At 34.9% G+C, this 13,085-nt stretch overlaps 1 protein-coding gene across 2 annotated transcripts in view; it reads right to left on the reverse strand.

The window, feature by feature from the left end:
* Positions 1–4,697: 4,697 nt before the first annotated feature.
* ANOS1 (anosmin 1) overlaps positions 4,698–13,085 on the reverse strand; it is a 136,992-nt gene continuing 128,604 nt past the window's right edge. For both annotated transcript variants that reach the window (XM_084519075.1, XM_084519074.1), the window contains 2 exons: positions 10,513–10,654; positions 4,698–9,805 (listed from right to left, as the gene is read on the reverse strand). In XM_084519075.1, coding sequence (XP_084375201.1) covers positions 9,747–9,805; positions 10,513–10,654 — 201 coding nt within the window. In that variant the 3' untranslated portion in view covers positions 4,698–9,746. The remainder of the gene's footprint in view (positions 9,806–10,512; positions 10,655–13,085) is intronic.

A 13,085-nucleotide genomic window follows, 5' to 3' on the forward strand; every position in this document is an offset into this window, starting at 1 on the left:
GAGGAGGGCCATGAGGATGATCAGAGGGCTGGAGCATCTCTCCTATGAAGACAGGCTGAGGGGGCTGGGGTTGTTCAGCCTGGAGAAGGCAGGGCTCCAAGGAAACATTATAGCAACCTTCCAATACCTAAAGGGGGCCTACAGGAAAGCTGGGGAGGGACTCTTTGTCAGGGAGCATAGCGATAAGACAAGGTGTAATGACTTTAAAGTAATAGAGGGGAGATTTAGATTAGATATAAAGAAGAAATTCTTTACTCTGAGGTGAGGCACTGGGACAGGTTTCCCAGAGAAGCTGTGAATGTCCCACCACTGGAAGTGTTCAAAGCCAGGTTGGATGGGGCTTTGAACAACCTGATTTAGTGGAAGGTGTCCCTGCCCACAGCAGGGGGGTTGGAACTGGATGGTTTTGGGGTCCCTTCCAACCCAATCCACTCCATGATTCTATGATTCCATGGATCCTCTTCATCTTGAAGGAGCTGAGCTCCCTCTGAAATAAGAACCAGAAGTAGACACTAAACCCTGTCAGAGCAGGCGGTGTTGGTCCCAGATAGTACCCCAGCTACAGTGATGCTTCTCATTGAGGTCCCAGTTTCTATTCTGCATCAGTAGATGTCTGGGCTAATAAAGCAAAGCAAAGTATTTCTACAAGTCTTCCACAAGCCAAAGTTCAATGGAAGTCTATGTGGATTGCAGCAGGAGGCCCTTTCAGCCAGATTTCTTTGCAGCTAGTCCACCCTCACCTGTTCCCATCAGAAAGGTAGAATACTGGAGGTGTGAGGTGTTCCTCTCTCACCTTGCTGTGGACATAGGAGCTCAGGACCTTTTGCTTCAACAGCAGGGGTATCATCCCCTGACTAGCATGGCTCACCCTGACTCATTTGTTCCTTATTTTGTCCAGGCTGCGCTTGTGAAGCCATTTACACACCCTCTCTTCCAGCTCAGGGACTCAAGGACCCCAGGTCCACCCAGATCAATGAGCACTTAAGTGCTGAATCCTTTCTTTCCTGCTCACCATACACTTATATGGTGGGATGAGAAGCCTTTTCCATTAGAAGCATTTCCATTGAAGGCACGTTTTTATTTTCTCCAGGCTGCTGTGCCCTCTATCTCTGCCAACCCCCAGCACAGGGGTTTGAGTATTTGCAGCACCAGCACAGCTGGTCAGGTAACAGCTATCCTTTGCCACAGCATCTGGCCTGTTCAGCTCAGCTCAGCTCAGCTCAGCTCTCCCAGAGCCCTTGGTGGTTTCCCCAAAAGCTCGTACCCTGCTCGGGGTGAAACATTATCTGACCAGGAAAGATTCAAGGCAACAACCCACAGCATTCAAAAGAATCAACACAAATGGGCCACAGCTATTGTCAATAACTATTTGTTTAATGTTAGCAAGGTAAATTACCACTCGAAATCCCAACTCATTCAATTTTACAAACTACACAACTTGTACAAAGTCTTGTGAGGTAAGTAATGTCTTACAACATAAAGATACATTGAGAAGCTGGTTTCATTTTCTGCAGTCTTTCAATTTCCTAGGGGCAGTGTAAGAAGAGTTTCCTCCCAAATCTACTGAGAATAAAAAAAACCTATATTCCCTCAAAGGAATATTTTGCAATTTTTTGGTAATTTGACGCATAATCAAAATTGTTTATGCCATGTGTTTTTCCACATGCAATTTCCTTGAAAGTTAAGATGTCACTATTTGCCTTATTGTTGTTTCAAAAGTAATTAGTAAGAGAGGATGTACAATCTCTATCTTTGATGATATATTATTCATGGTGTCCCAATAAATATACATATGTTTTTTTTAAAAATTAGGAAGACTTTTTCAGTCAAAGGTTGAATTTCAGGAAGTGAGAGAACCCCGAACTGAAGTGTTCACCCAATTGAATCATATTGTTCTATGCAAGTGTGTTGGTAAGTGATTCTGAGCATGATATTAGGTAAATAATACTTTTTCAATTACATTTACATAAATAAAATGATTTCTTTCTTGTTGTTAGTTCCACTTATGTTATGAAGCTACTTACAAAATTTACAAAATCACCTGAAAAGAACATGTGGGATCACCTTATGATTTTGTTAAGGTATCAAGTACCCTCTGTTAGTGACAGCAAAGAAAACATAATTTAAATTGTGTATAATTTTGATATTATCCAATTACAGAAGTTAATGCTGTTCCTTCTACATCTCTCTCCAAACCTCTGGTATTCATCCACATCTCCTATTCTGTCAGTGAATGGGAATCTGTTTGTGCTCAGAGTAAGTAATATATTTAGCTAACCTGAAAACAATTTATTGTCTTAGCAGCATTTATTAATCTACAAATATGAGTGATACCTATCAGTTTAATATACTCCTGTGTGCTTGCTACAATTTCCTGTAGTTAGCATGCCTGTTATTTAAATACACTAAGGTTTCCTGAAATACAGTTTGTCCAAAACTATACTATGTAGATAGTAATTTCAACAAGATACAACCACAGATAATTTACATATCTAAAAGTAATGTTATTTTGTTCACAAGGGACACTTTATTGAAATCAGCTCTAAATACATAAACACATTATTTCAGTGACTTTGTTTATTGTAAAGATACCACAAATCTCAATCTTCACAGCAATGACCGGTGACAAGAAATAAGCTATGAATACATCTTGTATGTCCATGATAAATAAATGAGGCAAGTTCTCAAACTGAACATACATATAAAAAAAAGCAATGAATAGTGATCCATTATAAAATAAAACAGAACAATATAGAAGATGTCGAGACAAAAATACGAATTTAATACAATCTTCAAATAAATGAGAAAAAAAAAAAAAAAAGCAGGAATCATTCACTGATGCATCATAATAGCTTTAAGTTACTGTATACGTCTGGTAACTCATCCACTAACGAAGCTATTTAATCAGATTCTTTGTGATAAGAGGTATTAGAAAAAATGTCTGCAATCCACTCAAAGCAAGAAGAATGTGTGACTCTTCATGGTCTTCATTATGATTCAATGAATATCACACAAAAGGCACAGCTGTCCCAAAGGGCTCTCTCAGAATCCAATAGCAAGTTTTGGCTTAGTTTTTTTTTTTGTTGTTTTGTTTTGTTTTTTGGTTATTTTTGTTTCAAATTTTGCTTTTTGTTTCTTGTACATAGTCTTATGAGACTAATTGATGTTGGCTTGAAGATATGTTTACCAAAAACCTGAAATATAAATAAACTTTACAGCACAGCTCAAAAAATAAATTTAAAAGGTTAATTTGTATGTTTGCAGACAACTACTAACACTGGAAATTGGATGAATACATAAGACGTGTGTGTGTCCTTCACTTTTTTGTGTGTGTTTGTGGTGGGGTGAAGTCTATTCATTCCCCTACCTTCCACTTAGAAATGGCAGGGTGGAAATTACAGCTTATCACTCTACAACTAATAACAACTACGCAGCCTGAACCACTTAAATCAGGTAACATTTTCTAAATAAAATTATAAAAGTATGAGTAATGTGCTGGCTAATCAGTTCTAACTACAAATAGAGAGTTAGCCATTTTTGAACCAATTACAAATATACTACTGGACAGCTTGTGAAAAAGACAAGCAAGAACTATTATTTGGTGTATAAATATATTTGCACACAAACATAAAGAGATTTGTGTTCAGCACATTTTCCTAACTCTCCTGAAAAATGGCAGTCCGATCATTCCAAAGTTTATATCCTTTTAAGAAGAGACCTCCTGAATGAAGCTTATTATTAAATAACATGAATAAATTACCATCAAAGGTGAGGAACTGGGTACAGCAAGCGTTCATTAATTCTTTGGTTTCTGACCCACAAAACAATCTCAGTAAATGCTTATAGTAAGGTGTATATTAAATATTAATCTATACTGCTACCAGCACTTTCAGTAGAAGCAGGAACGCTATTATGCACAATCTAAAGGGGGACATCACAGACATTTCTGTTGAACCACATCCCCTTCAGGCCTGCAGGAGTCTTTCGCATATATTTAAAAACCATGTGTTCGATGATCTCCCTTGTTTGCTTTTATCCTTACAGGTGCTGCATTGTCACTGGCAGGCTCAGCCAGAGTTTTGGCTCAAGGCCTTTCTCAAGGAGGCTGGCATACCAATAACAAGTGTTGTATTGACGACAATACAACACCTGTCAGAGGAAAACAGAAGTATGGAGGATTTTATTTTTATATATATATATATAAAATATATATTTTTTTCTTATATATATATATATATATTTATATATTTATATATATATTATATATATAAAAAAAAAAGAACCAAGTTGCACTGAAGCACAAAGTACAAAACCCAAAATCAAAATGATCAATACTGATCAATATATACCAAATATGCTTTATTTCATATGATTGACATAATCCAGTCATCATCTTTTCTAATTCAGTGTTGAATAGAACATTTATTTGAAGTTATGAAAGGGGAAAAAGAAAAAGAATGACAGTGCATAGAACACTTCATCTATTTATTATGACAACTTACCTACCCACAGTGATATATAAGTCCTATAAGGGTTTACCATACCACACTGGTGAAATACAACTTGGAGAGGAATTTAATTATAAGGGTTTATGCTAAACATTGTCCATTTATGTAAAATGAAAAACAAACAATAAAAATCCTAAACAATTATTCTACTGAGAAAGTAATTAGGAAAATTTGGAGTTTATGCTCAAGTTAACAAAAACTAAATGTTTATTAAGTAATTTGAGAGTACGTGAAAGGCACACCTGCTAAGAGATTTACCAAAAACATTGCATTTGAAAATGATAGCACATCTATGACAATTTGAAACAAATGTTGTTGTAAGACAGATATTTATATTTATTAAAAATATATCATTTAAATCATGGGATACTGCACTTTTAAATATAAAATATTCCAGATCTGGTGTACACAAAGATTTCACCATGATTTTCAATCACAAAAATCTTGACTTGCAGGATCAGGCTACTGACATAGATCTAGAAACATTTTAATTATTTGAAATTAGTATTACAAAGGGTTACTAAAACTCCATTGAGTACTATCTCATGGAAACAAGGGAAAAGAAGACAAAATCTTGAGTCTGATTTTTTACTTTAAGAGTTGCTTTTCAACATAAAATACTTAAATGACACCTAAATTTATCTTCAGATGATTTTGATCACTTTCTAAAGAAAATAAAATGCAGTAGCAAACAGCAAGGATAAAATGTTATGATTACATGTACAATGAAATGTAGAGTGCCAATGGTACTCTGATTTTTATTCAATAACACTATCTCCCACTTTAAAAAAAAAAAATAAAAAAAAAATGTTTAAATCCTGTATGGAGAAGATAATGTAGCAAGACTTCAGTGTAGGACAGTTTATTACCTAAACAGTATATACAAGTTCTAAACATGAAAATAATGAGTAAAAGAAATCAGGCTCTATTTATATTTACATTTTTTTTTTTACAAATTGTTTATACAAATTGTTTTCATTCTCTAAATAAATGGACAGACACATAAGACCAATTATTTTTTTTTTTTTTTTGTATTACATACATAAATAAATACTGACTTTAAATGACTGTTATATGAACATAATTTCTACAGCCAATTTGGGTAACAGATAAACAGTTCTGTTACAACTCTACTACAATATAATTAGGTAAAAAGAAAACATTTTACATAGAGAGCTCTGTTAATAACTTTGTAAATTGTACCTTACTAATATACTCAGTAGAGGTAATACAGTCGTTACATTTCATGCCCACAACTGAACAATGAGTTTTGGCATGCAAAAGTATATATAATCATCAACATCTGCAGGTATTCATTTACATTTTTTAAATAGAGGGTTTTCTTAATTATTTTAAACTACATGCAACAGCCTATTAGCATCATATTCCTGGTTACAATGCACAAGTTTGCATAATATTATTTTTAGTAATTGATGTTCACAGGTACTGATCAAAAGGGTAGGAATATACCTGGCACATAGTATAAGAAAATTAATTAATAAATAAGTCAATATCACAACTACATTTACATATACACAAGACAAAAATAAAAATTTTTATGGTGTTGTACATAGAATTTAGAACTGTCTGGGTCCAATACTTTGTTCCATAAGGCCCTAATTTAAGAGAGTATTCAATTCTGACATCCATAATTTATTTAAGATATCACTAAAGCTCACTCTCTACTGTACACTCAAAAGTATACATCCATCCAACTGACTTCTGTGCGAATAGACGTTCTCTTTTCTGCATACCCTCCTGAATAAGAGCCGGCTTATCTGAAACTCACCCTGACTCCAGTAGGGAGTATGGAGATGAAATTATTGTTGAATGAATTTACTTAATATTTAGGTTTCTATATGCTTCTGCTAATATTAATGGTAAATTTCCCACTCGTATTAACAATGAGTATTTCTTTGATTTTATGTGTGATCATGCCAAACATCAATATCATTATTAGTATTGCCATACCTCAATTCTTTCTGAAGCCACTAAGTTGAGGATGTGCAGCATTTCAGAAGTAAGACCTCTTATTTACTGTCCATGTGCTGTATTCTTAATGAATGTTCAAGATGTTACATACGGCACAATTTTTTTCTTATTTGAATTTCCCCTACTCTATACACTACTTAAAAACCATGTTACAACAAGAACACACCATTGTATGTGATTCCATGAAAAATCATTGGTGAACAAAAAAAAAATCAATTTCACAAAGCAGCTAGCAAAAATGGCATAGTCTCATAATTCTTTCAGAAATAAAGATAAACATAATGCATCCAGAAGTGAACTGACAAATCCATCAGAACCGTACACAGAAAATAATACATTAGTGTAAAGGTGCAGAGTATTTAAAAGCATCCCGATATCTATATTAATTCTGTATTATGCAACATCATTAGAGAAAATAAATCATTAAGTAGTGAATCACGCAGTGAATTACAAGTCTATTGATGAATTAAATGTATAATGTGATTTAGGCCCGTAAATTAGGACAACACCCTGTACAATTCAGTAAACAAGGCTTTATGAGTTAGGCACCAGAAACTGCAAATTGGTACTGCTAGATTCAAAGAATAATTGGGAAAGCATTTGTAGTTTCAAATTTAACATCCATGCATGATCTTGGTAGATTTATTATTTTTTATTTTTGATTTGGAGGATCACTTGAAAGGTGAGTTGATAAACTCATTTGTAGAAGGATAAAAATGACTTTACATCTTTGTAAAACAGACTCTGTATAATGCACTTGCTCAATACAATTCTACTTTATCAAATACATATTTATTTTTTTGGGATGGGCAAAATCTAATTTAGAAGGAAAGCATACTCCATGTTCTTTAACATTAACTGCTACTTTTAAAAATTGAATGTTTCAAATAAATTGACATAAGCAAGCAAAAGAACAAGGCTTCCACTCAACAATTAAGACTAAGGATATGGTCACTCAGGGCTGCTAACTTCCAGTTTGATCTCCAAACTAGGTCTGGCCTCATTGTAATAACGACTGACATCCATGTTCTATGCTTTACCAATGTCACTATGAATGCTACATAATTTCATTAACATTAATCAAGTCACTACAGAATTGCTCCAGCATAACTGGAATAGACTCTAACGTAAAGGTTTGAACAGAAGTTTTTAAGGCAGCCTGAGTACTTGCCCTGATCCCACAGAAAACTACTCTCAGAAAACAAGATACCTTCTATCCTTACTTTATATAGCCTAAACATCAAAGCAGTGCTGCACTGTGCTGCAGTTCAAACCATATTTTTTTTTTCTTTGTAAAGTCTTGTATGCATTACACATTCTTACAGATTCCCAAAATCTCTGAAACTCTGGCCATCTTCCAAAATTGAAATAAATATTATATTACAGATTTTATGAAGAAGAGTTTATCTGTTATTTGTTAATGTATTTTGGAAAAGATAAGGTGACAGACCAGCAGAAGAAGGAATTAAAATTACCATTGCTTTTAATATTTTTTAAACAACTGTTAAAGGCTCAAATCTCATGGCAATTGAAATTTTCTGTAAAAGTCCTTTGTCACTGAGTGCACATCAAAAAAGACAACAGGCAAAGTAGAAAGAGAATGGGGAAAAAAAAAAAAAAGTACTTTAATAGCAAAGGTAGAAATATAAGGTAGAAATATAAAAGGTAGATATATAGAAAAACTGGAATGACCAAGTGATCAGAAATTAATTCAGTTTCCTTCACCCTCAGTGTTGTCAACCCACATTCACCAAAACTATAAGCTTCAGTAGAGACAAATTATATGTGATTATTTTGTGAATGTCCTACAATGATAAATACAAATGTGATCCTCAGTTTCAGGCATGCAGTTCTTTTATCCATATTTTATCCAATTTGTAATCAAGAGAAGGAAAATACTAATGCCACTAATGTCTGAACATTAGATTTTGATTGTATTTGTATAGAAGATTGTTGGCAGATACTTTACTCCTTCTTGATAATAAATCCAAGTAGTTTCTGTTTACTATCAAGGATGTCTCTTTGTGTAGCGAATTACTCAGTTTATATTGTACAATAAAGGCAGCATGTATTCCCTTATGGTTAAAAAGGGCACCCTTCTGTCTGAATTTGAAAAATGCATTCAAATAAACTATAAGCCAATGCTTTCCAAATGCTTGAGTATTGTCATGCAACTCTTCTGTAAGCAGAATAGCATGGAGCTAACATACCCATCCCTCTGTTCAAAAGATCCATGGGGAAAAGAGACATACATCAAAAGAAAGAGAAGCCAAAAAAGTAGCTCTACAGCTACTTGAATAATAAATGTACCCCAGAATTTCCATTTTTAAGATGTGAATGTTAACTAATAAGACTTTTAGCTAGAAAATCAACATTTCTTCTTAAGATAATAACCCCTCCCCCCCCAAAAAAAAAGTGTGATAGTGGGATTTTAAAGGTCATTCTTATAAATTAATACAATTATCAATTAATTGTATTAATCACAATTAATTGTCAACAATTGTACTAACTGTCATCTGTTTCTTTATAATGAATAGTACATCTACCCTGTATATATCTTAACTATTACCTATAATAATAGAAGATCTCCATACTGAAACATTACTTTGGAAGAGGTGGCTGACTATGCAAATGTATCATATCTCTCCTCTGCAGTGATACTGCAGTTATTAAATATTGACTATTTAAAGGTTTCTGTTTCTGCTACTTGTTTTACTTATGTCCTTATTTCAGACAAGTGGAGACCTTTAACAGCAAAATACTCTAGGACTTGAACTGGTAAGAGGGCTTTAAGTAAAATAGATCAATTAAACATGTTAATGACAACATGGCCTCCAGTGTTCAAAGGTATGTATGTATCACAGGACAACCTTTTATATATTAACATTGAAGTCACTAAGAGAAAAAGCTGTATACACCACACTGTTTCAATCTAATTCAAACATAGAAATACAAAAACATTATAATAAACACACTTTGATTTTCTCTCAGGTGTTGAGTTCGATGCAATCTTCAATTTGTTGAATAGTAGTGGTACTGAAATTTTACTTGCTGTATGCTTCATCCTTGTCTTGGTGCAAATACAATTCTTGATTACTAAACTACATAGAGTTGATACAGATCGTACAGCATGGTAACTTCCACTGGAAAACTGTATTCATTGCTCCTACAGATGTGCCTTTTCCTAGCCTCCATTTGGGAGCTCAGTTTTTCCTCTCACTTATTTATATAATCATCTGAAACAGTTTAATATTTCTCTGGGGGTGGCTTATAGTGGTGTGGATGATGTTGCTTCAGATGAGGTCCTAAACAAAAGGATAAGAAAGTACGCACATATCAAACCCTAAATCATACAATCATTTACCAGATTCTCCTGTAAAGGCCTCTTGAGGCCTCCAGCTTGCAAGCCTTCAGCTTTTAAGTGAACTGCCTGTTCTGACAACTAGGTGCATATTCAGTCCAGACAACTTTAGTGGAATAATTCACTGTAATTTTCGCTGGGCTTCACAACACTGAGTTGTGTCTTTCCACAAGTTGTTGAATTTGAAAAGTTCAAGCATTTTCAAATGCTTGTAACGGCCATTAAGAGGTTTGCACAGCTTTAGAAATATGGTCATACTATAGCCATATTCAACTGAATGCATCTCAGAAAAGTCTAATCTTGAAAGCTAAGCAGTCCCAGTCCTAGATGGTACTTGGAGGAGAGACCACCCAAGGTGGCCTCTCTTACAGGTAAAAGCCTGTGGTAGAATGTGGTGGCAAATGTAAGACCACACAAAACTGAATGAGAGAAAGACTATATTTGATTCCACTACTGCTGATAAACACTCACAGAGAGACAGAGAGAGAGAGAAAAATAATAATAATACCATGCACATTATGTTTATGGAATTCTACCAGAGCCAATAAAGATTCTAAGGGTCAAGCAACCTGCTTGCATGTGTAAGACTGAAGTGTTGTGTTTGTGTTTTTTTTAACACATAACAACATGCCAAAATGAGGTACTACTTACTGTGGGGTGAAAATGGAGGAAGAGCGGGTGTTCGGAATGATTTTATTGTAGCTGGTCCCTCCCCACCAGTTGTCAGCACTTGAACTTCCAGTCGGTACAGCATTGATGGCCTCAGATTGGGCACAGTGAGTACATAATGATCCTAACAATAAATAAATTACATTAGTTCTCATGGCATCTAAAAATAAAACCTGGTTGCTCTACTCCCACAAATCAGTGGTTTAAACAGGTTCTGTCACTTTTAGCACCCACGAATTGCTTTCTTAGAAATCTGTAAGAAGTATTTAACATATGTAATTGGTTGAGGAGGTTTGTCTTGAACTTTTGCTTGCCATTGACTTTGAGCATACATTGTTCCCCTAATGTTACAGTTTCACGTGTAAGAGGTACAAGTTTTTCCTTAGCATTCTTGAAAGTTGATATGTTCATCACTGAAAAAAGTGTTTAGTTTCTTATTTTTTTATTTTATTTTTTTAAATAGTTTAATTAAATACACTTGTTTTTATTTTACATCTAGCTGTAAATTCTACTAATTGATAAATTAACTCATGGCAATTTTCAGGTCTGGAGTACATGCTGCAGATAGTGAAATCTGGGTGGCTACAGTGATTTCAGCAGGTTTTTCCAAAGTTACACCATGAAAATCATCCCTTCTGTTCTTAATCACATTTCTGGCAGGATGGATTGTGAAATATCAGTATTGTCCTCACTTTTTATTGTTCTGTACCTCGTGTGGTCACTTAAAACTGTGCAAAATAATTTCAAAGTTTATAAATGCTCCCAAATAGGAATACATCTGACTGAAGACTGAAGGGCATTCAGGAATTGGAAGTCACAATTCACCTTATTCCAAGCTAAAAAAGTACCTCAGAAACACACAGCATACCAGTCCCAGGGATAAGACTGTGGGGCAGAGACACTGGACAGCGCACACACAGCGTGGTCCTCTGATTAGCCAGAATTTTCATAGCAAACTCTTCTGGCAGGCACTGTCCCAAGCACACAGCAGGGAGCTGAAAGTGCCTGTGAGAATAACTGATAATTTACTGTTCTTGCCAGACCAGAAAGTAAAGGGGAAATGAGAGAGAGAGAAAAGGCAGGAGTAAAAGTGTAGCTTTACTGACAAATTATTGCATATACTGAGATGGGGCTGCTCTTAAAACATCTTACAAAAGCTGTTCCACCACATGTAACATACATAATGGGTTGGAAAGAGAGAGAAATGCATACATCACGCTTAGACATTCACTCTCTTTCATATGCTCCTGGGACATGTGCACTTCAGCCTAGTTGTGTAAATACTGAATTTTTAACAAGCAGAGATTACCAACAAAAATGAGTGAATGATCATCACCATGAAATACAATACATTATGGTGGTTTCAGAGTGCAGGTGATACTATTTCAACTCAAACCAGAGTTTTGTGCAAGTTAACCAGGTGCTATGAATAGATACATACATACGGTAATAGATAGTTAAAGAAATCTTCAGGTTTCACAGTAGTGAAACCATAGGAGGAAAAATAAAATAATAATAATAATAATAATAATAATAATAATAATAATAATAGTAATAGTAATAATAATAGTAATAATAATAAAAGCATAACACAATGACACAAGGTAAAGAAATATTTTTAATTAGACATAACTGAACTAGAAACTTAAAAAGTGAAATAGAAATTCTATATAAACCATACACCTGGTTCTAAAACAAAAGATGAAAACTGAAGTGAAAAGTAACATCTCATGGTCTATAACTGCTTATTGTGCTAAAGTGGCTGTTTGCATTCAAATGTCTGCGATTGAGTATCCACTTTGAAATAATCCTGCAACGTGGCTTACTGAAGAGACCAAGGCTCTATCTGCAATGTGCTTCCGCTTGGGACTGTAGATTGAGCTTTGAATGAACTAGTCTGGATCCCACTGAGTCTGTACTACTGTGGAACAAAACAGCTCTGCACACTGCACAGTAGCTTGCCTCATAGTTCTGGAGCATCCATGGTCAACTTTGTTGCTCTGTCTGAGAAAAACATGCTTTCAAACACAGGGGGCATAGCCTTAGGGCAGTCTGCTAGGAATTAAGAGAAAATTGTGGGAACCTTGTCTTGGACTTGTGGAAAATGCATTGAATGCAAGATGTGTCCAAGAAAACATTTTATGCATTCTTTTATGAAACAAATGTTGTGAAAAGATTTTCAGCCTGTTCTGCTTGAGACAGTTGCTTTGATCCATGTCCCTGAAGTGCATGGAAAGACTCCCAACATTGTTAGTAGACTTTGGATCAAGGCCAGCTACTTAAGTCCTTTTGTTGACTCTGGTGGATCTGGCAACTGAGTCTGAATGAACTCTGGTGAATCTGGCAACACAGTCTGAAAGAAATGCTCTTCACTTGCTTCTGCTAGAGGAACTGAAATAGCAAAGGCCATCTTAAAGCAAATAGGGGGAAGAATTCAAATTAACTGTTGTAATACTTTCAGTAAACAGTGAAATCCAGTATTCCTCAACTTACTTTTCTATTAGACAATAACGCGTATTCACAGAGGGGAAAGTGATTTTTACTTCTCTTAGAGC

Source organism: Aythya ferina (genome assembly GCF_964211825.1).
Source record: "Aythya ferina genome assembly, chromosome: 1".
Taxonomy (NCBI): domain Eukaryota; kingdom Metazoa; phylum Chordata; class Aves; order Anseriformes; family Anatidae; genus Aythya; species Aythya ferina.